The sequence below is a fragment of the Gossypium arboreum genome, chromosome 4, assembly GCF_025698485.1.
Source record: "Gossypium arboreum isolate Shixiya-1 chromosome 4, ASM2569848v2, whole genome shotgun sequence".
Classification (NCBI taxonomy): domain Eukaryota; kingdom Viridiplantae; phylum Streptophyta; class Magnoliopsida; order Malvales; family Malvaceae; genus Gossypium; species Gossypium arboreum.
The window spans coordinates 6,052,970-6,079,051 of NC_069073.1; the positions used below are offsets into that span (position 1 = coordinate 6,052,970).

General features: G+C 31.7%; 2 protein-coding genes across 2 annotated transcripts; both read right to left on the reverse strand.

Moving 5' to 3' along the window:
- Positions 1-11,153: 11,153 nt before the first annotated feature.
- Positions 11,154-20,863, reverse strand: LOC108460536 (DExH-box ATP-dependent RNA helicase DExH6). The gene is made up of 14 exons (XM_017760052.2): positions 20,547-20,863; positions 19,943-20,033; positions 19,440-19,749; positions 19,227-19,301; positions 18,931-18,975; positions 17,882-17,972; positions 17,721-17,779; positions 17,181-17,312; positions 15,519-15,571; positions 14,890-14,923; positions 14,697-14,786; positions 13,615-14,616; positions 12,185-13,309; positions 11,154-12,029 (listed from the first exon to the last, which is right to left on the reverse strand). The coding sequence occupies exons 1-14, from the start codon at positions 20,629-20,631 to the stop codon at positions 11,559-11,561; spliced, it is 3,663 nt and encodes a 1,220-aa protein (XP_017615541.1). The 5' UTR covers positions 20,632-20,863; the 3' UTR covers positions 11,154-11,558.
- Positions 20,864-22,050: 1,187 nt separating this feature from the next.
- On the reverse strand, positions 22,051-23,541 carry LOC108458049 (oxygen-evolving enhancer protein 2, chloroplastic). Its single transcript, XM_017757288.2, has 4 exons — positions 23,168-23,541; positions 22,805-23,037; positions 22,671-22,721; positions 22,051-22,505 (listed from the first exon to the last, which is right to left on the reverse strand). Exons 1-4 carry the CDS (start codon positions 23,409-23,411, stop codon positions 22,245-22,247), a joined length of 789 nt encoding a protein of 262 aa, XP_017612777.1. The 5' UTR covers positions 23,412-23,541; the 3' UTR covers positions 22,051-22,244.
- Between the last annotated feature and the right edge of the window lie 2,541 nt (positions 23,542-26,082).

Sequence of the window (26,082 nt, forward strand, 5' to 3'; positions counted from 1 at the left end):
AATATTAACTCAATAGTTGTCTAATGTTTAAACTAATACTAAGTGGTATTACATGGTCAGATCGTAATACGGAAAGACAACTTATATTAGTAGATAAACCTAAACATGTTCTTAGTCTAATCGGAAATGAACAAATCGATTTAAAGATTAATATGTCGTCTATTAAGTCCAATTGAGGAGGTGTCTTGTTTTGGGCATCTGAGTAGATGACTCCTAGAAGATAGAGACATAGATGTGACTGACTGGACTGGTAGTACATCAAACTGGACCCAAGCAGAATAAATCCTGAATCCATTTATGGATTTATTCACTTGTCACGTTCATAGTGTGGCATACATTAATCCTGAGTGAACGATGGACTATGTATGCATGACTCGTATACTTTGGTGTAAGCAAAAGTTTGAGTTCAAATAGATAAGGAACTGAAAGCTGGTACGTTGGGTATATGACTTCTACAGTATGTAGCATCATTCACAATAGTGGAATTTATAGCCGAAGACATGGATAAATGATATCCTCTTATTGGAATTACTTGATAGATGAAAAGTAAACGTGGCCACGGTGCAACATCCCTCGCCCATATCCGACGCCGGAACAGGGTTCGAGGTGCTACCTGAATTAAACAATAATAAACGTATAAAACCGAGTCATAAATTTGTATTTCAATTTAAAAATTTCTCAAATTTCATCTTTAAGTCCTTAATATGGACCTACGAGACCCAAAATATGCTTAGGAAGTGATTTGGAACTAAACCGGGAACTTTGAAAAAAATTTCCTTGAAAATAGGGGCACACGCCTGTATGGCCTGGGACATGCCCGTGTGGCCTGCCCGTGGGCGATTCTGACTTTACCACACGGCCTGGGCACACGCCCATATGACTTGGCCGTGTGAAAACCTCATTTTTAACTATTTTTAAGCTATTGTCACCTATCAAACACACTTAATTTATGCCCAAAACATTGATTTATAAATCTTGATCAAATAACATTCTTTTATCCATTTTCTTGTACCTAAACACAATTATACACTAATAGTACCCAACCAATCAATTATTTCAATCCAAAATATGTATATTTCATTTTCAAACACAAAACATCACATTTAACATACTTTACATATTTAATCATTCACACAATTACATTATCAAATCAACTCCTATACATGCCATATAAATCAAAAAGTTGTTTAACAAAATCTACCGGAGTAAATCTGGATAGTGTGAACCTTGATGTAGATCCGATCCTCCGTATGTATATAAGTCAATCTACAAAACAAATAACTTACACAAGTAAGCTTGTAGAAGCTTAGTAAGCTCATAGACATAATTACACAAATCTTACCAAATATTATACACAATTATATATCTATTAACTTATCTAATTCATCCTGCAAATCACAATTTCATTAATAAACTCATTTGGATAATTTCCAGGTTGCTATTCACAAATTTAATTCCCTTGGGCCCATTTCTCATTTACTTCCATTGTCAAATTAAGGAACAATAAAGGAATTGAGTGCTTCATTATCACATTGCCATAGTAAACTATGGACTTTCACATTGTCACACATCAAATACTGAAGCCATAGCCCTGCCATGGTCTTACACGGATTACATAACATATTGATGCCATATCCCAGATATGGTCTCATACGGAATCACATTATCACATCACACCGATGCCATAACCCAACTATGGTCTTATACGGGAACTCGAGTCATATTGTACCGATGCCATAGCCCAGCTATGGTCTTATACGGAAGCACATATCACATCTTTTTCGTCAATTCATTATGGTCACAGAATGGAAGCACTCAAATCTATTGTTCCGAATATTATGTATTTTTACTTAAATACTATTTCATACTTTTTTACAATTTAATAGTATTCATATACAATAATATACTTAAAAACCATAATATTTTCATAACAAAACATTAAATTTTCCATATGAACTTACCTGGGCTAATTTGCAAAAGTCGTAGAAAGTCGGGGACTATTCTTGAATTTTCTCCTCTCCACGATTCACTTTGTTTTCTTGATCTATAATTATAAAATCATTCCTTCATTAGCATCTATTTTGATTCTATTCTATTTCACAACTTATGCCCTTAAATTTTTAAAATTACACTATTATCCCAAACTTTTTAGTTTTTACAATTTAGTCCCTATTCAATTTATTCATCAATTAAACTAATTCCTTTCAAATATCATTTTATCTAAACACTAAAAAATACTTCACAGTATTTGACATTCAAGCTTCAACACAAAAACCCTAATTCCAACAACTTTCACAATTAAGTCCTAAAATAAATTTCTATGCAAATCTCTTCATAAAATCATCATATAATGAAATTAAAACCTTAATTCCATGATAAATCATCATAAAATTTCAGCACTTATACATGGAAACTTTCAAAATTACCCATGAAATCAAAAACTAATGAATTAAACAAGTGGACCTAGTTGTAAAAGTCTCAAAAACACAAAATTTACAAGAAATAATCAAGAATTGAGCTTACATGTAGTAAAAATATGAGAGACCAGCTTAAAAGAACCCTTCAATGGTGTTTTTTCTGGAGAGGATGAAGAAAAATGAAAAAAACTCTAGATTTTACCTAATATATCATATTTTACAATTTAATTTTTACCCTATTTCTAATTTTGCCCTTTGTTCACACTTGATTTTTTATTTTTCCTGCACACTCATGCCGTCCAGCCCAATAATAGGTGTTTAATTTCCTATTTAGTCCTCCTTTAATTATTACTAGAGCTTTTTAATCACATTTCACAATTTTGCACTTAATTCAATTTAGTCCTTTTTACCCAATTCACTACTGAAACCTTAAAATTTCTTAACGAAACTTTAATACTAACTTACTAACACTCCATAAATATTTATAAAAATATTTATGGCTCATTTTATGAATTCGAGGTCTCGATACCTCATCTTTATCTTATTTAATCTACAAATTTCTTTTAATTCATAATTTCACTAATTCGAAATTATTTCTAAAACCACACTTAACTTTTACTTACTAATAACTAAACTCACATGTCGGATTTAGTGATCTCAAATCACTATTCTGATATCACTGAAATTTGGGCCGTTACACACGGGTTGTTCGTCTTTGTGATGAATGACTTAATTACTGTTTGATAGTAATTGACTTTTCATGAAAAAAGATATAATGGTTCCCATGAGATAAAGTAGGATCATATTGGGAGAACGGATTTATCCTAATGAGATTAAAGATATCATTTGGGGGTAACACACTTATAATAAGGACATTGGACGAGTACTAGTCGAGTTGCTTTCGTAATGGTATGTCATTAGGGAGAGCTCAGTCATGATACTATAGTAGAATGACTTTGTGACTAAATAAGTTTATAATTAATAAGCTAAAAGCTAGAACTTAATTATAAATCATCTGAGCAGTAATCACATATGTCTAATCGGTCCCTTTGCTACCTCGTTGAAACCAGAAATGAATTGTATATTGAATCAAATGAACATAAATGGATATAAATGGTAAAGTTAGAGAAATGTGAAACATTTGTAAATGAATGTGATTTTCCTATCATGGAAATGACACGAGAATTAATTTATGGTTTTTAATTAGTATTTAATTATTTAATTAAAAATTAAAGTTCAAAATGAAATTAAATTAATTGATCATTATGAATCATTAAATGTATAAATATTAAATATACATTTCATAAATTCTTTTACGATAAATTTATCATGATTTTAACAGAATCAAAACCGGGTTGAGGAAATTATTTAATTGGAAAATTAATATATGATGTTTATTTTAGAAAATGGAAAAATATGTGTTGGGTTAGATTGAATTATATAGTGTTTGGTTAAAAGTTTAGAAAGCACTTATAATTAGACCCGATACAGGAGAGGCACAAGAGCCATTTATGTTAATACATGAGATGGCAAACTTTACTATATTTAACTAATGTTGTCGCCCACTCTCTCCTAGTTCAACTTTGAAGGTATTTTTCTATTAAATAAACTACTTATTCAATAAGAGTTTCACTTCTTCTCCCTATAAATAGATAGTACCAATAGGGCTAAAAACATAAGAAGTTTTACACAACTTTGAGATATTGTTATTTTGCACGAAAATAGTGAGAATTTGTTTCTAAATATAAATTCTATTTTCCGGAATAACAATTTTACCGCTTTTTATTAGAGAGAGATTTTTGTTTTCCCATTAAAAGTAAAGTAAATAATTTCTAGTCATGTATTTGATTCGAATTCGTTCGAGCCCAAACTCGAAGCAGTTCGTAGTATGAGAATAGCAGAGAAGACCGTTCGGTTGAAAGTCAGGAACGATAAGGATCTGTCTAGCCGAAAACACAAGAGCAATTTCAAGTAAAGTTTATTGCTATAAATATCACAACCGACTCAGTTTTCAAAACTTTAATTTTTCGTTGTGCAAGAAAGCTATTCTCAAACCAAAACTTTTCCAACTGAATACTAATCCACCGTATCAGTTGTGAAATCATCACTTATAGCTTGCTAGTGGAACTTTTTAAAAAAAAAAAAAAATTAATAGCCCAATGTCTTAAATAAAAACTTTTGAATAGTTCAGTGAATTGAATGAAAATTTTTGAATAGTTTAGTGACCAAATTGTAACTTTTTTTAGTTAAGTGACCAAAATAAAAACTTACCATAGTTTAGTGACTAATGGTGTAGTTTACAAAAACTTCAACACATGTATAACAAATAATTATATTTTCTTTTTATTGGTAACAATAATTATATTTTTGGGAGCAAAATATTTTGTACACTATTAATAGAGTTTTTAGACTACACAGGTTAGAATAATGACAAGTGTCCTATAAAATATAATAAAATATTAAAAATAGATATGTATAAAATAAATGAGACACGTGATAAATTTTTAAATATATTTGTGGAATATGTTTTAATTAAAATAATAAATGTTTTTTCTTAAGAAACACATTTAAAGTCTTTGTTTGTTTGGTGAATAAAACATTTGAAGACTTTAAACGTACGTTTAGTATATGTAGTCAATGAAGCTTTGAAAAAATTATATATATTTATATTAATTAAGAAAAATAGTCACTTCAAGGTGTTTTCATTTTTCCAAAAGACTATTAAAGAAAGTTTAAGTTGTTTTATATATTTCAGCTTAAAATTTTATTATTGTGAAAAGAAATTGAGTTAAATTTTATAAGTTCGTAGACATTTAAGTGGAGCGCAATTCTTTGAAGTGATATTGTTGAAATCTTAAAAATAACGAATAATTTCGTATTAAAGACAAATAATTTTCTATTCATCAAATTTATTCTTGATTAGTATAAATAAGTTGTTATTATTTTTAAATTTAAATTTATAAATATTACTAAATTTTTCCTACCTTAATCATATTTAAAGAGTTAAAAACTTATATAAAATAATTAAAAATATTTATAATTGTTGTAGACATTTTAATCCATTTCCATCGCTTACGTTTTCCCCATTTTCTGCTCGCAATAAATTTCCTTTAATTTCTTTCAGTGTACCCTTTCTTCACTATATTATCTTGTTTCATTCATTTCTAGATTTTTTTTTTTTTTGTGGGTCTTCTCTTTTTATTTCTCTCCTCCCATAAGATTTTGGCCAACTTTGTTCTATTAATTGCATAAATTAATTTTATTTCAATTTTTTTTAACCATTCTAACATTCTTCTCAATTTTTATTTATGAATTAAGGTTTGGATGGACGATTAGGTGGGGTGTGATGTATTTAGTTTACTTTTTGTCTCACGCTATAATATTGTTACAGTATTTAATCTCACCGCTACCGCTGTTTTTACACTAACCGCAACTAAACGCACTACCCATCTAAACTACTGTAAATAGTGTTGTACGTGACTGAAAATAACCAAATATGATTTCTTTTACTCGATATCAATTGAAGACTTAGGTATAAATTTTTTACCACTTCATCTACAGTTTAATTAAAATGAAACATAAGTTAAATAAAAATAATTATTGTTTCTTGAGAAATCTTATTCGTAAATAGACGTAATCATAGGTCGGGTCAGACCGATGCAGAATTTTAGGTTCGCTTTCTAAGCCCGAGCCCAACCCAAAAATGGGCTTAAAATTTTTCTCAAGTCTGGCCCATATTAAAAATGCTTAACCCAAGCCTGACCGTAATAAATTTTTTTAGATTTTTTATACAAAAACAAATTTAAAAAATATTATACATCAATACAATAAAAATATTAAAATAAATTGTTAAATTAAGTTTTATTTGATAAATTATTTTAATATAACAAAAAATGTTTTTGAATAAAAATAGTTTGTGTATTGATACTTGTAATTAAGTCTCGACACCTATCAAAAAACTATTGATACTTTTAATCAAGCATCATAAATCTCTCCAGATATTGATGTGAAAAAGGGTCAATAGTCACTGAATTAAACATTAAATGCTTTAAGTATTGATACTCATCAAAAGCTATCGATACATGTTGTTGCAGGTGACATTAATGCTCTGGTTTTTTATATCCTAACGGTTTTTTTCAATTCTACAGCAACAACGGTTGTTACTCAATTTGGGAGTATAAATATCATCTTCTAGGGTTCGATGTTTTGAAAATTATTCAAGAAATTACCCTAGTATCGATACCCATAAAAAATAACTGATACTTATAATCAAGCATCGATAAATCTCTCTAGGTATTGATGTGAAAAAGGGTCAACAATCACTAAATCGAACATTAAATGATTTAAGTATCAATGCACATCAAAAGGTATCAATAGTTGTTGCAGGTGACATTAATGCTCTGGTTTTTTATTCAACAGCTCTATTCAATTCCACAACAATCACAATGGTTGGAAATCAATTTAAGAGTATAAATATCATCTTCAAAAGGTTCTACAACAACAAGAGAGTGCAAAAGGATCAAAAAGCTATGTGGTGTGCCTCGTATTTACGAGATGACATCACAAAAAGGATTATGATGTCGCGACGACATGATGGACAATGCCCCGACGAGGAAAAAATGACACTGCGACTTCTTCCCAAATTCAACCGAATTTTCTTCTCCTAATTTAGCTCTACTATTTATTCCCTAAAACTCTAATTATTCTAGGAATATTATATCCATATTAGGACTCTAGTTTTAGCCTATTTAAAGAGGCCATTATATCCCTGATTCTAGAGGCCAAAATTAGACGCAAATCAATAATGATTTTTTTTTTATTTGAGGGCGACAAGATGTAGTCGCATATGATTTTTTATGAGAGTTTTGTGATAATTATGGAGAGTGTTTTATACCCCTTTTTGTGAGTGTGTTATGAGATTTAGGATTTTGTTAACCAGTTTCTTCTTTGGGATTGTATATTTAGTACTTTTAGGTTTATTTTTTCCATATTGAACTCTCGTTTGTTTAGTGAAAAGTCGAAGTCTCATTTGCCCGTAGCTTTTTCTCTTTTGAGGGTTTCTCACTTAAAATATTTGTGTTCGTGGTTCTCCACTTTTACTATCTCGTTGTTTATAAGGCCAAACCCCAACAGTTGTCCTATCAACCTTTGTGCTTAAAAATCTTCACATTTTTCTTATATACACTTGTGAGCATTCGTTGTTTTTCTATCAACTCAAGTGTTTCTTTGTATTAGTGCTTAATTGACAAACATCCTAATCTTGTAAGGATCATTTCCTTGTATGCTTATTTGTTTGCTCTTTTGAGAGGGTTTGTTTATTAAGATTTGGGTAGAAATTTTAAGGGAGTTGTAAGGTTAAACTTTGTCATCAAATTAGTGAGTTTGGAAAAATCTTTAGTTGTAGAAAGCTAAGGTAGTGGAGAAGGCAATTAAGACCAAACCACTCTAAGTTATTGTATTCATTGTCTCATATTTTCTCTTTTGCTTCCACAAATTTTTTAAAAGGTCAATTCATTCCCTCTCTTAGCTATTTTCAGTTGATTGATCGAGCTAACATAAAGAATTCTCAATAATTTTTTTTTAAAAAAAGTATAGGAATGTGATTCGAGTTGGTTCTGGGCCAAAAAACTCTGCTCATGACCCAACCCGTTTAAAAAACAGGCCTTATTTTTTTATCCAAACCTATTTTACGAAATTATATTTTTATCCAGCCCCTCTCATGATCATATCTATGATCAAGTCTTTTTAAGTTAAATGTCTCTTTTTTTCAAATAGAATAATACATTCACTATAAATCAATATGAAATTAAAATATCTGAGAGGAAAGAAAAAGTATGAAAAAAAATAATCAATGAATTAATCAAATTCTAATCCAGGGCCTACATATAAAGTATTAAGAAAGAAATTGTCCGTTTCAGTAGGAATAGCATCAAACAGAAAATTTATGATTTCAATGGAGAGAATCAATCTATAATATATATATATATATATATGGTCAAGGGTGTTACTGTCCCAGGTGTGGTTTGAGTTCGAGTCACGTTAGTCATGTTTATTGTTCGGATTTTGTCATGTTATTGTAATTCATAAAAAAAAAATCTCTCTCGATAAATTAAGCATGGTAGAAGTGTTTAGCCGTGCATTTACGCATGGCATTTTTATTTATTTATTATAAAAAAATCGTTTTAGACTTTTATTTAATTTTTTTATTTTTTTAACCTTTAAACTTGTATCGTTTATCAAATCACCTCGAAAATGGATAGAAAGTTAATGTCATATGGCAATCACATTGTGTCAACAATTAATTAAGTTTTAAAAATTAGAAAATATTTTAAAAATTCATAATTTTTATTTTTAATATTTTTTGTTTTTTAATTTTTAATTTTAAAAAATTAATTAAAGCGTTAACTTTTTTTATCTATTTTGAAATGATTTGGCTAAAATGCAAATTTAAGAGCTAAAAAGGTGAATATTTAAATAGATGACTAAAATATTTTTTTTTATAAGGTTGGAAGGTCAAATAAGTCATTACACCTTATTTATTTAGTTGGGTGAGGCATTAGGGAAAGAAGAGAAGGGATTCGTTTTGGTCCTTTTACTATATTTAGATATGAGATTTAGTCCCTATAATTTAATTTGACATAATTTTCTCATCTACTTTTATAATATCAAAATGTGATTTCGGTCCTTTTATTATACCCGAATTTGAAATTTAGTCAATACAATTTAATTAAAAATAATTTTGTATCTACTTTTATAATACAATTAGTTAGTCCAACTAATTAACATGGTAATAATTTTAGTTAAAAAGTTTGAAGTGAATATTTCCTTAAATATGCTTATTCTAACAAAGAAATATATATATATATATATTAGTATCATTAACTAGATTAATACACTCAATAAATTCAATTAAAATGTTGAGGTAGATTTTTCCTTTTAACATATTCATTCCAAAAAAGAAAAATATGTTTTAGTATGATTAGTTAGAAGGTGATTAAGCCGTGAATTAGTTAGAAGGAATGAACTTAAGAAAAAAATGCATAGTTAAAATTGTTAGCTTTTTGGAATAATTAATGACATTCTAAAATAAATTGACTAAATTATGTCAAAATTAAAGTATAAGGTTTTAATTGTAAATTTGGGTATAATAAAGGGACTAGCACCAAGAAATTATAATTTATTAAAACTTATTTTAAAATTAATTTTAAATATTAATTAAATAAAAATTATCAAAAATAAAACCCCAATGTAGCGAGGTTACAATTCTAATTAATAATTAAAAATCCTATCTATTTTAAGTTATATAAAAGTACGGGACTAAATTCATAATTTATGAAGAATATAAAACTTATAATATATTTTAACCAAATAAATATAAACAAATAAATAAACATAGCAAAGTTTTTTATTACAACAAAATTATATTTTATTGTGTTTTTTTAATCTTTAGTTCCATTGAATTTTCTTACCAATTCCCTTTGTTTTTCTTTCTACTATCGCGAATCCTTAATCTATCCCTCGTTTTTTTTTTTATGTTTGGTTTTGGTTGAAGTAATATTTTTCAAAAATAAGAAAATAAGTTAAGAGAAGAAGTTGAATTGATAGCAAGACAAATTTATATACGAACAATAAAGAAAGCGATGTAATGTATTAAAAATTTTAATTATATTTATTTGATTTTGAAGAATTTTTTAAAGTGTGATGCATTTTCAATATATATATTTATATTGTGACAATGTATCAAATACATACCATTTTCAAAACACCCTATTTTTATTATACGAATATCCTGTTAAATCACATCATCAAAATTTTTTAGCAACGAGATACTAAAATTCACAGTCATGTCCAATTCATTTGGTGACATTTCACCGGACAACTCACAATCAAAACAATGCACCAATTGAGTTAGAATAAGTTTAACTTTGATTAGCCCTAATTTTTTTCTTGAGCATATTCTACTACATGCACCGAATGAGATGAGTTCAAAATCTTGTCCATGAAGATCTATATTATTATTAATGAACCTTTCTGGAGAGAACTCTTCAACATTATTAGACCAGGTATTAGGATCTCTCCCAATTTTCCAAATGTTCACTAAAACCTTTGAATTTGTCGGTATGTAATAGCCATTAATGACTATGTCCTCAATTGACTTGCGAGGAAAAATATGATGATCAGGAGATCACAACGAATTTCTAGACTCGAAGGTTATTTGATTATATGTAAATAGATTAAAGTGGTTCAATTAACATGATGCTAAAAAGGAACCTATCTCTTTTTTCTTTTTTTTTAGTGTTACGCATATCCGTTTTACAGAAACCTAAAACCTAAATTATCTCAACACCATATGGGGAAGAAAAGAAAAGAAAATTGATTAAACAAAATTTTATTGCTCAAATAAAAACCCAACTCTTTTAATATTTTTCTCTTCACCAGATAGTTGCCGCAGACATCGGATTCCAGATGAATACCATTTTTCAATCCGGACAAGATGCTTGTCGCACAGCCCTTTGATGATGGTAAACTCAACTAAGGAATCATCTTTACCCACCATAAATACAAAAAGATGCCGTGCGTATTAAAGCCTCCATTTAAAGTGCAGTAAAAAAAAAATTCAAGAATTAAAAAGTAAATATATTTAAATCATGCTTGTGGAATTAAGATATTCCATTTGCAATGTACCAAAAACAAAAAATAAAAATAACATTAACTGTTAATGATGAAACTCAAAACTTAATCCAAAAGTTTCATATTATATCTGTTAAAAGAATCTAATAAATCTAAATTTTGAATATTAACATCTGCAATTTTTCCTCATCTATCAAACTACAACCTCTTTAATAATAGTAACAACAACAATAATAATAATAAAGATCTTTTCCATTAATTTAGCAGAGGAAAATATTAATTACGTAAAAAAAAAAAGGTCATATAAAACAGCTAAGTGGCTGCCATAGGTTAGTAGTATAATATTCCCTAGTTCATGTAAGTATCGACTCTTATATGTCAGCCTGTAGCATAGATAATGATTCTCAACCCACTGGGTTACTTCAATGGAAATGCAAAACCTTCAAAACTATGAGCATAATCCACCATCCACTTGCTCTTCTAGTTTATAAAATATGTTTTATACTACCTTCACGGTCTAGATATAGACCTCTTCCCGCGTTGTCGCTTGCAAGAACCGTTTCCAGAACCCTGTGATTTAGACACACCTGAACCGGAAGCAACTGACGTAGGGTCCTGCAACTCAGCTTGATCTAAGCTCATCCCAGCTGACATTACAGGTGCCTGTTGGTTGTAACTCATGGACTCAACTCCATTTGTTACAGCCCCTACTGCAGGGCCCTTAACACCTTTCTGGAAACTTGACCAGCTGAATGGGCTTCGGTTCAAAAGTGACAAAAGGAATCTACTTGGATTGGGACTTGTATCTTTCATCACTGGCATAGATTTGTTGATATCAGTAGAACGCACCCTCGAAGTCAGTGAATCTACAGATTCTGCTGGCGTTGGGATGCCTGATAACCCATCATAAGATAGAATACAAGCTATTGCATATACAGACGCCCCGAGAACAGGAGGAAGAACTTCGTGTGGATGCATTACCTGGAAATGTAGAGAAGAATATAACAAGAAAATGAGCACGCTTCACGGCTGAACAAGTTTAAATGATACTATTGATCAAAGAAAACAGGGACGGAGAAGGTGGGCAAAGTGTATTTTAGCTCTTATGTATGTACGCAGTCAATGGAAATGCCTACCTTGAATAAGATTGCTGCCAATAATCGTTCTCTCAAGCAGTAAATTTGAGCAACATCAAGTGCTGTTGATCTGAATGATAGCCAGCGATCAACAACCACCATAACAGAATTATCGGGAGAGGACATGACCTTATCTTCTTTTCCACCTGACTTACTAACAACCAATTTTTCATCTCCATCAGTGTTGCATGCATCACCATCACCATCATCACTTCCATCATCATCATCACCATCACCATCATCCCCATCATCTTCATCTTCATCATAAACAATGCCTTTTATAGGAGCCACTGCAATCTCTGTTGCAAGAAATAACAATGGAAATGGCCCAACAACAGTACAGTTCCTTATGAACATACCCCCATCCCCACGGGTTATTTCATCATACATAATCAAAGGGCAATCTTCGGGTTTCTTGGGTACTAACTTTGAATTAACAGAGCGAGTGTGTAACCGAACTTTACTGCCATTGGCAGCCTCTATAATCAATCGTTTACCCTGTTTTACAGGGAGTATCCTTCCCACCATTGGATACAAACCAGCCACAAGGACTGCATGGAGTACTCCAGGGTGATTTGCATTTAGACTACAGCTTGAGACATCATCTGGAATAAACCCATGCCGTATTAGTTCACCCTGGAGCTGCTTACGCATGCCAAACAGCAAGTTCATGGTGCTTGATGAGACAAAGTATTGTGAACAAAAACGTCCCTCTAGACCCTTTCTTTTAGCATTCTTCCAGCACTCAAAGGCAGCTATGAGTGCCAGCTGATCACTTTGCCCACCATACAGAGACGCAAGCTCATGCCTGGCAGCAGCAGCCTTCTGCTTTTCATTTGGTCGCATGGGAAGGACAAATGGATCCTTGAAGTCTGAAGCACATGCTAGTGTCAATGCCGGATCAAGGCAATTCATCAATATGGCAAAGAAAAGCATCCTGCATGTCAATGGATGAACAGGAAGATAACCAAGCTTCTCTCCAAGTTCTGTCAGTTCCTCATCTTGCGTGAAAGCCCCAATATCTTGAAGGACTCTAAGTGCATTATGTACAGTTTCAGAAACAGGAGGGTCCAATGTCTTTCGCAAGAAATCCTCTACTTTGCAAGCTGGGTCAAGCAATTTCACCTGCCAGTGCAAATAAAATCATGCACAAACTGTTACATTTCAATTATTTCCTTCTTTGTCAAAGAAAGTAACACCTCTTCCCCCATCCCTGCAAAGCCCTTTCTGTAAAATAAGCAAAACCACACTTGGGAGAGAAAAAAGAGGCACAGCCTACTACATTGACAGTATCACAATATTAGTAAATAAATGTAAAAGAAAGGAGATGAACATGGTTTATGACAGGAAAACTTCTGTAGCAGATATCCCCCCATCTTCAGTGAGAGAGACAGAGAGACCTAACAAGCACAAAGCAGAACATATATTACCTGTAAACAGAGCTCTTCAATTGGCATTCTCTTAATCTCTGGAACTTGAAAGTCAAGCATAGAAGCTGCTCGAAGTTTTGAAAAAAGATGATAACAAATTCCAGGTTGACATCGACCAGCTCGCCCCTCTCTCTGCTTAGCATTTGCTTTGGAGACCCATGAAGACTGAAGGGTTGATACATTATTATATGGATCATAGTTTTTCTCTTTCATTCTACCACTATCTATAACATAGACAACATCATCGATTGTAATGGAACTTTCAGCAACATTGGTTGAAAGAACGATTTTGCGGCAGCCCAAAGGTGGACGATTAAAGACCTTCTTTTGATCAGCAGATGGAACCATTGAATGCAAAGGTACTATAATAAATCTGGAAGAATCTTTAAAAAAGGGGTTGGCGAATAATTTCTCTTTCATTCTGTTTATATCCTCCCACCCAGGAAGGAAAACAAGGATGGCTCCTTCATTTGAATCAATACATATCTTTCTTAGTAATTGTTCAATAAGAACAAAATCAATGATTTCTGGATTACCTGATGCTATATACTTTTCGAGTAAGTTCTGTCCCCCAATATTATTTTGGGAACTTTCAATATGATTTTTAATTATTTCAGCAGCTTCCTGCTGGTTTTCCTGCTCAGCCCAATCCAAAGCACTCTTCCCGTCCTTGGAGATTATACTGCAGTCTACACCAAACGAGAGGAGCATGCAAACTTCCTCCACTCTACCCTTTCCAGCAAACACCATTAGTGGCGTTAGTCCAGTCAAAGAATGCTGGTAATTATGAATCTTTGACCCTCCTTCAACAGAAATCAAATCTAAAAGTGGATCAAAGTCATCACTTGACCAAGCCAAATTAATAGCTTCATCCAATGCGATCTTATCTTCTTCAGTTAATTCTGGGTCTTCATCCTGGGCACTTGCATTAGCTGAAATAAGATGATTATCGTCTGTGGATTTCAGGATAGAAAGCACATCCTCTAAATAGAAACTTCTTACCTGAATTAAGAATATCAAGAAAATTATGACGTGATCCAAAAAAGAATATAAATGACAAAAAATCAGTGATAGAATTTTACAGGATATGTAAACCCAGGAACACGGATAATTGGGCAACCACCAAAATATTGTGAAAACCGTTCAGAATCAAGAGTAGCACTCATCAGTACCTATCAAATCATACAACAAAAGAGGAAATACTAATTAATTTTCCATCAAGATTTTAAAATAAAATTGGAGCAATATTATGAACGCATGAGGTGAAGAACTAACCACCCGTAGATAAGGGTACGAAGGAAGTATATCCCTGCAAATTGACAAAGAGAAAATTAAAATGTCAAACATTCTATTCAACTATTATCTTCCATAGTTCCATCTTCAAAGACAACATGCCCCTAGGGAAGAAAATAATTAACACGAGGAGGGTAGAAATTGAATTTGACTCAATCAATAACTTGAGCTTCTGGAGCTCGATATTAGCTCAATAATGACCGAACCAAATTTGGAGTTTTTTTCAAACCTAACTCAAGTAGGTTGCGAGTATAATTGTCTCGCTTTCTCTCTGCATATTAGATATTCTCAGGAATTTATGAAATCTATAAGACCATCCCTTAGGATATATTGCCAACGGGATAACCTACAATTTTCAGGGTTGTTCTGACTCAAAACAGGCAGCTATGTGACTAGTGGTGAGGCCCAGAGAGTATGGATATGACTGCCACACCATATACAATATACTAAATTGCTTAAAGAAACATTGCAAAAATGGTAAACCCTAAACCATTTTAAGCCTTAAATTTAGACTCATATGATATAAAACTTGATGTTAGTAAAAGCAAGCAAACAAGGTTGGCCAAAAATGCAAACAAAGAAGGTGAAATTTTGAATCACAGTACATGTACCTGATAATTGCCAACATGAAATCGCAGAAGCAGTCCCTTTCATGAATTTCATCCTACAAATTTCAGAAATTAGCAACTACAACTGTAAGCCATAATAAATATAAACAAATGTGCATGCACAAATGAGAAAAATAATTTATATGTATATACAGCTTTGAGAAGAAAATAAATATGGATTTATCTGAAAAACAAGAGTTCCCCAAGAAAATTACAAGCACAAGATCCCCATCACCCATCTAAACCAAATAAAAATATTCCAAGGTTTTTGGACTGAACCAGTCCAAGGAACTAATTGCCAAATAAATCTTTTTTGCCTGGAAGGGCCAGTATATGCCCAGCATCCACCTTATTATTAAATTCTCCTGGTATTGCTGGGTTAGTAATCAATTTTCAAACTGCTCATCCTAGCTAGTCAGATGCAGAAATAGAGAACCTTTTCCAGTTCTCAAACTCAAACACTAATCTGTCCTTTTTCTGCGGAACAGTCCTGGGAGAAGAAAATCTTAGGTTTGGAGTCAAGAACCAAAGGGAAAATAGCAACAACAAGCCAACCAACATGGTGCCTATCATGATCCATAAAATTCCTAGGAGTAGATAAAAGGAGGGTAGGATACAATTTTTAAACAAGTACATATGGCCAGCAAAGACCCAAAAGCCTCTATATCTTAATTAACATCACGGAGAGAACAAAAGGAGAAAAAAATGGCACAGTTCTTCATTGACATTGGACAAAAGCCAAAAGCTGAGAGGAGCTAGTGCAGCCTCTAAAAATTTCAAGAGGAAAGAATAGTAATCCATAGAGGGGATCAGAACTTCGGATCAGTGAAGGTAAATAGACTTGTTAGAAAATGTTTTAGTTTCAGTTTTATAGAACAACAAATACTTCTTGTGGTATCACCATAAGAAAATTGTTTTCATATAGAAACACCTATATTTGGAACTGCCTTTCCTCTCTCTTTTCTTCTCTTTCTTCAGATCTCCATGCAAATGTAATTGAACCACACTTAAAATGGAAAAACCACTAACAGCCCATTCCATTCATTTTCAGTCTTTTACACAATAACCACTTAGTTTTTTCTAGATAAACCCTTCTACAAGTAAATACCGAAGAAGGGTAACAATTATATTTCATTAGCATATAGAGTGAGAAATAGAAGTCAGGTTTTTATGGAAACAGTAAGCATTTTATAGATAAACCCAAGAAGTTTCCAGGATTTTAGCAGGGGCAATTGGTCCTACTACTCTACATCCCTATTCTAGTATAAGTCCATTCCCAGCCAAGGATGCAAGCAATATAAGTGGGGAAGTTAGTCTCAGTATCCTATATCCCTATCCCAACATGCATTATCCCTAGCAAATGATGTTGGCAATACAACTTTAAAACAGTCAGTCCTAATATGAAATGTGGAATGAAACAATGTCAATGTAGAATCTGGTAAGCACCTTGGCCACATTAATATGAACAGCTATTAAATCTAAGCATGTTAATAAATAGGTTCAAGAAAATCCTGAGTTTATGTTGAAATATATATTCTCCCCAGCCCATATTAACATATTCCCCCTAAATTTTTCTGAATTTTACCAAAGAAAGAAAGCTGTTTTTAATCAACTGAAAATGAAATTTAAGAAAATTTACAAGCAAAACAAGAGTAAATTAAATACCATAATAATGTGAGTCATGTCAGAGATGTCTTCCCTCTTTGATCTACTGTTTGCAACCAGCACTCTCAATAATACCCCATTCGTGCAGAAGACGATTGATGAGTGTCGACCGCCTTTACTTTCCAAGCGAATCTTCATAAAAAGATCATAACCTTTAGCAAGGTGGTATAAACTTAAAGCTTTTCCATTAAAAAGCCAAGAAATCAAACACTCATTAGCATGTTAGCTAAATGCAGCATTTCCACCTAACCTAGAAAACAATAAACTGCTGGATAAATAGCAAGGAGCCACACTGAAAAATATACATAGCAGCAAGAAATGCAGATACTTTTTAATTCCTTCAGTAGTTAAAGAACTGTGAAAGTTTGAACAAATGGTTCTAGTTCTATGCCTTTGGTAAGACTACCTCTAATACATTACCCCTCCTCATGTGGTTAAAATGCAGTGAGAAGCAAGCAGTAATTTCTCTTAAAATGCCATGATTTTAACAAGATTCGCATCACACTTGCATATTTAGAAAAAAAAGTTTAGTAACAGTACCTTGTATCCAACATTTTCTCCAACACTTTCCCCTCTTTCATTAGCGATTCTCTCAGCCACTAGTAAATAAAGAAAAGAGCAACCATATGAAGGTTAGCAAACCATAAAAGCAGGGGAAAAAAAAGTAGAACAAGGAATACACAGGCCTAAATTATCCACACCTGATGTAGCTGATATACGCCGAGGCTGAGTACACAGTATTTTACAGGCCTCACCTTTCCCCCACATATAGTCTAAAAGAAATTGTGGAACCTGGACCAGATGCACTGGCAACATAAGTCACAAACCCAAAAACAAAAGAATCCTTACATCATGAACTTCATGGAACAGTGAACTAAGTTCCTCAGCCTTGGGTATAATTTGAATTGTACACTAATAATTCTGAGAAACTTTGAGGTAGCAGTACTTCTATAAAAGCGACTGGTTCTTGATATTATTCTTTTAAGAAAACAATTGTCATACCTTACTTCTGGCTTGATTTAATTATATATGTTTAATCATTTATAATATAAATTCATTTTTTAAAATATTGTATATGCTCTCTTTTAGACACAATTATAATATAAATTCAGTTCATCATCTTTAAGCAGAACTTCACTTAATCTTGGTATTCATGAACTCTACTTTCAATTGATTGTATCCATAGAGAGAAAGCCACAATTAGATTCTGATTCTTAAAAGAAGGTATTATTTGAAGTACTAAGATAAGATCAGAAGAAGACAACTAAAGAAAAGCCTTCACAGATCCCAGCTACCAACTTTCTACTAAGAATCCTATAAGTAACATAACACAAAATGCAGTAAATTAGCACTCATTCCTGACTTTGAGTTTGAGAAGCTGCACACAGATGAGAATTTAAGAGTCATTTCAGAAACAAGATAAAGAGCCTCTGAGTTAGACAACCAAAAAGTTGCAGATTCAGTTTGCCGCAATAGCAACCCTTTATTGTTGCATAAAGGATTAGAATATTTTAAGGACAGTTTCAGCTGCATCAAGAGCCTTAAAACCTGCTCATTTTAATTTCATAGGATTAAATAGAATTTCATTAGAATTATCAATTATAGCTCATCAAGCATCATGTGAGATACATTTCTTCTCTGTCCGTGTCGACTAATCAAGAAGGTAAAATGATGGGCAGGGGTACTTCGAAAACAGATAGTTCAAAAAGTTCTATTAAATATACCCAAAAAAGAAAAGATAAAAGAATACCTGTGTTGTCTTGCCACACCCAGTCTCGCCAGAAATGAGGATAATCTACATTGGAATTTGGAAGAAAAAATAAGTATAACAATATGAAATAATCCCAACCATCCAACTGTAACTCAAAGAGAACAGGAAAATATGGACTTCTCATTGGGAAATAACAACCCGATTGAATTGAGACAAAGGCAGAAATAATTGAGAATACCAATATAAGTAACTCTGTATTACTACTACATTCTGAATCTGTGCACCAGGCACAGACACACGTCTTAAAAACAAATACGTAGAAGACAAAAGGCAACCTGGTGAGATTCTACTGCAGATGTAATGGCATCCCTAAACCCAGAAATTGGAAGCTTTGACCTCTCTTCATCAATCTGCATGCGTGATGTCAGAAAACCTTCTCTCATAAACTAATTTAAAGAAACTACAAAATCCCCCCTTATGCATAAGAATTGAGTGAAAAAATAAGTAGCATCCAGCCAAAGTTTCTAAGCCAGCTTGTAAGGAAGAACCTGTCTCATGTTTGGATACTTCTCTCTCTTAGATGCAAGTGTTTTAACCTTCTTTGCTATCTCCGCAGCATTCATCAATGGCTTCGAGAAAATATCATCTTTCTTTCTTCGTATTTTAGCAGATTTTCCGCTATACTTTCCAAATACCTTCTCTCCAAGCTCTCCATCATCTGGTGGATAATTTGTAAATAAGTCCTGCAAAACCAATTGTGTCCCCTCCGAAAATGACACAGTAGTTAGATTCTTCTCTGTCATACTGCTGGCTTTCTCTTTGATTTTATAGACAGATACACATCTCTGGCTCCCACGCCTGAAAACAAAATTCAGGCTCTTAAGAAACCAAACTGGAAAACTCATTTGCTAAACCACTTAAAAGAAAAAAAAGCAGTGAGTATCTATTCCACAATTAAGAAGGAATTCATCAAAATAGTAACATTATTTAACATTTTCTAAGTTAATATTATTAATATCAGTGAAGCATGAAACCAGCAATTAACACTTACCCTTTACTTTTGGATTTCATACCCATTTTCCGGCATGCCTTGTGCACCAATGCTCGTTCTTTGTTAGTAAGGTTGGATTCAAAGGTATACACTACATACAGCATCGAAAACTCAATAAGCTAATATAAAAACTTAACCACAAGAAAAATACTGCAATGAATGTTTAATGCATAAGAAGCAAATAGCATTCTTCAATATCATTCTAGCCATTGTAATCCAATTAATCACCAAAACATCATTTTTTTTTTAAAAGAGCGAGAATTGTCGGATTCAATAAATATATCAACACAAAGAAGCAAACAAGGTAAAACTTTCTCCAATTCTCAACATTGAGACAAAATTCGGTTTGCTAGCATTAAGTTACAGCATTCCCAAAAACAAGAAAGGTTTGTTGCTACGCAACAAACCACGTCATGCAATTTTGAAGAACACATTTTCAAAGAGATGAACAACCAACCTCCCCCCCCCCTCCCACACACACACACTCAATAACTATAGTATTAAGAAGCCCTAAATAAAACTATGATAAAAAAATCCAGTAGTCCCAATGCATTTAATCTTCAAAATAGAAAATTTGAACGAGATTTTAATAATAATAAAAAACCTTCATCTTCTGATTCACGAAATTTCTCAAGTACGTTGTTTAATCGGATAACGGAGATTTCAGCTAAGGGGTTCTTCTTTCCCATTGATTGGGGTTTGTATTTGGTTTTCCAAATGCAGAGTGAAAGAAGAGCAGGGTAAAACAAAAACCAGAAAAGAAGGAAAGTAGGAAAAGAAAGAGACGTAGGTGAAGAGGCGCCTGTCCTGTCTCTTAATTGCTGCCTTTCGGGTTTAGGTTTCACTCCTCTAACTTCAAACCTTCTATTACATTACCACCGCTTTACTCCCTTCCAATTATTATTTTAATATTTTTATATCTTGTTTAATAATTAAAAAAAATAGAATTTCATTCCGGATCAAGTCTTAGCCCTACTATTATGGATATTTTTATTAAGTTAAAAGGACTGGTATTTGAATGTAGTAAAAATTTACGAGTTAAAAAGAGAAATTATGGATATTTGTAAGTATTATCTTATAAAATATAAAAAATATAAATAAGTAAATATTAAATGTACTCCAATTAGTTTTTCGTAGATATTGTTTTATAGTAAGTTTAAATGTAAAGTTTCATTAAACATGTTAATAAGATGTTATTTTGGCGGAAGAAAATTTCAATTATCGATCGAGCGGTATATTTAAGATGTTTAAGGTTTTAGGTTCAATCTTATTATATACATGTTTTATTTCTATTTAATTTTTTATAAAGATAAGTTAGTTTCATTACACATCATCAAATTATGACCCTCATTTTAAATTAGCCTCTAAATTTTAAAATATTCTAATTACATCCTAAACTATTAATATTATACTAATTAGGTCATCTCATTATTAAAATTGATAAATGATACATGAAATCTTATATAGTTAAATTTAAAATGAATAAATAGAATATTGTTGTGTAACTTTTAAAAATAAAAACTAAAAATAAAGTAAAACTAGAAAAAATAGTGAACAATAAAACTTATGTAAAAGTTTCAAAAATCTTAAAATTAAGATTTTTAAAACATCTATTTTACAATATTCATTTTCTTAAACTTTTATTTTAAATTATGTCACATAAGCTCTAACGTGCTATTTAACAATTAAATTAATAATTGTAATAACAAAATGACCTAATTGATATAACATTGATAGTTTAAGGATATAATTAGAATATCTTAAAGTTTAAGGACTTATTTAAAATGAGGGTCATAGATTAGGAATGTTTGATGCAATTAACTCTATGTATGGAAATTAAAAATACTCCTTAATAATATTTCTTAATTGCATAAAGTTGGTTTTTTTATATTTTCACCGATAAAATTTGATATTGAATTAGGTATAATATTTTTAATTATATTTTTATAAAATAATTTATAAATAATACTTAAAATTATTCATATATTTTCTAACTCCCATTAATAACAATGTTTATATCAATCAAATTAAAACTTAATCCCGAGCATTTATTTTTTCTAGTAAAAGAAAAACCTTAATATTTATAATTAAAATCAAAACATGAGGCATTATTTTGAGAATGATTGGTCCGACCAGAAGTTAATATTCAACATCCACAAGTTTCCCCTAAAAAGACAAAAAGAAGAAATAAAGACGACAAGGTTTGGACGATAAAATAGCCAGCAAATTCAAATCCAACAAAATCATAACTCGTAAATTAATAAGATTTACATAAAATCCCTCTTCCATTTTTAAGCTTTGTTTAAGCAACACTGAAGGAACTAGCAGCACTCTCCACAAACTTTCTAGCTCCCTTGAACCACCTCTTGTCCCCAGCTTGTGCCTTGCAAATGTAAAGCTTGCCGTTGTTGACGGTGGCTGTTATTAGCTGGTGCTTCCCGCCTTCGTCTCCGTCGGCGGTTCTTGTCAACACTGACAAGAAGTAGTACGGCTTCCCGCCGACTGTTGAACTTGAACTCTCCAATATGTTTGCGGTCGCCACCGCACCGGAGTCAAAACCACCCTGCATATGCGCGCGCACACACACATGTATGTACTCAAACCACGTATGTAAATGGTTGCTTTAAATTCGAAAAACAAGGGAATGGCCGAATGGGAGGTACCAAAAATGAAGTCTATGATAGCTATTACATATGTTATATATTATATGCATATGTTAGTGAATCACCTCAGCATCAGTTTTACCAAAGTAAGCTTGTTTTCCAAGAAGATAATCCACCTGCAAATATTCAATGAGAAGCAAATGGATGAGCAAAGATTAAATATTGATAAAATATTTAAGCTGGTGGGAAAATGGAATACCGAAGAGAGGAACTCCTCAGGGGAACCGTAGTCGGTGATGGACTTCTTGTCCGTGGGAGTGATCATGACGCTCAAATTGCTGGTGGTGTCGAAGTTGTCCTCGTACCTCAGCACTTGACCTGGGAACTCCACCTCTTTGCTTGGGTTCCATTTCGATGGTATCGACAGCTTGAATCCATCCCCACTGTATGGCATGAAGTCTGTGTCTGTTTTTGGCTTTCCAAATACATTTGCTGCATCCAAATCAACCCACTCATTTTCATTCACTTAAATTAATATCATTATCTCTTCATGCTAGCTAGGGTTCATGAGCCTAAACGTACGGCTGATAAAGAAAGGAAAAAGAAAAAGGAAGATAATTACCAGCTTCACCATAGGCAGCATCAGCAGGAGAAACCTTAGAGCCAACAGCGGCAGCACCAATGAGTACAGTGAGAGCCAACCTACGGGACACAAGGCTTCCATCATCTTCCTGCTTTTGAGCCTTGCACACCACCTGCTGGGTAGGCTTCATGTTTGAAACCTGGCGCAGCGACGGCGATAATGATGATGATCTGCCATTGGTTGTGAGTGCGTGGTGGTGCAAGAAACATGCGGCGGAGGCCATGGTTGCTACTAGTGCTAGTGCTAATGCTAGTGCTCTCTAGGCTGGTTGGAAAAAATAAAATGAGTGTGAGAGGATTTGGATGTTTTAGATATGTGAAGGGAATTGGGGGTAGTGTGTGTCTGGATATTGGATGAGGAAGGAGGATTGGATCATGGATGTCGGGATAAGGCTCTTGAGGCTCTTATTCGTGCCACGTCACCTTTCTAACTCTTCCCTATGTCCACGTCAGATTTCATTTTGAATGGTTATGAACCAACACATACCACTATAATAATTTATATATATGTTTTATTTTTTTATTTAATGAAATATTTTTATTTCATGTTAAAATAAGTAATTACTAGTTAAATTAGTCTTATATGCCAGGAAAAAAATTTGATAAATAGGTAGATTTTTTTGAAAATTTAAAGAAATATATCGTTTTTAGAGGGAGTGCGTAAAAGTATGTCCAACTAAGTGAGTTTTTTGCTGACATGTTAAGAAAAGCGTGCCTAGTTAGTTAGACGCGTATTCTTTGGAATTTACAAAAAACATTTCCAATTAGGTGTACTTTTCTTGACATGTAGCTGGACGCGCTTTCATACACTCTCTTAAAAAATAACATATTTTCCTAAATTTTCAAAAAATCGACCTATATGACCAATTAACAAACTTTACTGACATATTTGGCTAATTTAACTGTAATTACTATTAAAAATAATTAAAATATACTAAATACTAAATATTAAGAAGAGTTGTATAGTAGTAAAACACATTACACTTTCAATGGAAGATGCAGATTTGAAAAAAGGCAGCTTCAAACATGAATTAACCAAAGTAATCTGATTTTACCCGAAAAACATATAAATTTCAGTTAATTTGATTAACCGACTGAATTAATTGAAAAAGTTCGGTTCGTTAATTTTTTTGAAAAAAATATTGGTTCGGTTAACGGTTAAGGGTTTAAAAGAGTCGATTAATTCAGTTAATAGTAGTTCGGGTCGGTTAACCGATTCCACTATTATAGAGTGACCAAATTGACAACTTTTCTAACGAGAGTGATCAAAATAAATAAAATTTTGAAATAGATGACTAAAATAAGAACAACGATAATTTACCCTTATTATTATATAAATCTATTTAAGAAAAGTTATTTTAACATAAACAGAATTCTTATTAAAATTAAAATAACATAATATCAACTTCATAATTAAAATTATAACATATATGGAGGAACAGCAGCACAAAGAAATGTAAGTTTTAATTATAGTATTAAGTTTGCCTGTGGTTGGAGTTTAAATGATGAAGGAATGGATTGGAAAATGGGTGAAGAGGATAGTTGAATAAATGAGATGAATGAAGTTGGAACATCTACATGTTTCAATTGCTAAGCTTGCAAAGCTCCCCACATTCTCCCCACATTCTATCTTGAATTTTGTATGTTAGCTTGATAATTAGGGTATTTATCACTTTAGGTGTGGATCAGATTTGAGTCATACTAGTCACGTTGTTTTTAAGACTTTATCCTCTTTTTGTAATTCACACACACCAAAAAAAAACTTTCTTTTTATACATGCTTATATGTCACAAATCATATATAGTATATGAAGTATTTTAGGAAATTAATTTTGTGTCATAACTATGTATTCGTTATTATTTGTTAGTCTAAAATCAAACACATATAATTATTGAAATAATATAAATTTATTAAAAATTATGGAATAAATATCAAAATTATACATAAATTTTGATAAATTTTGTAATGTTATACATCAACTTTAATTTGGTATATTTGTATACATCAAACTTTAATTTTGATTTAATTTTCACATTTCATTAATCTTGTTATTTCGTGGAACAATTTTCGTTATCTATGTGGCACAATTCTTCATTAAGTCACGTGTAAATTATTGATAAGACATTTTATTAGCTTAAAAACAAACAAACAAACAAATTTAAATTATTTCCTCTTGGATTAAAAAATTAACACACTTGATAAAAGGTATCTTAATTTTTCTGGAAAATCTATTTTTTAATCTAGTTGGAAATAATTTAAATAATTTATTTGTTTTCTAACTTAATAAAATGCCACATCAACATTTTACATATGACTTAACGAGAAATTGTATCATATAGATAATGAGATTAGTGAAACGTAAAAATTGAATCTCAATTAAATTTTAATGTATAAAAAATTAAAAGTAATTTTAGAAAGCTATCTACAATATTTTTGGAATTTTTTCAAACCTAGTTAGAACTTTTCAAACAAGGAATAAAAAAATTATGGAAAATCAATCAGCACTAAATGCATATTTTTTCTACCCTATAAATATTATGATAAATTCATAAATTAGTATATGGCAAAATTAAAAATAGAAAAATCTCTGCATACGCAACTAACGAGCATAAGAGAATTAAAAAAACCGATAGTTTAAAGGTAAAAAGAAAAAAATTGTTATTTTGTTTTTAGAATGGTTTTGGAATATGCTTAAGGACTAGTTTGGTAATGCTTTTGAAAAATACTTTTGAGAAGTGCGGTGGAAAAGTACTTTTGAAAAATTTAGTTTAAAATTTGAGTGTTTAACATTGCTGTCAAAAAGTGCTTTTGAGAAATAAAATGTTCATTTTAGACATGTTATTATCAAGTAACAAATATACATTTAAATAATATTTAAATTAGTTAATATTATTA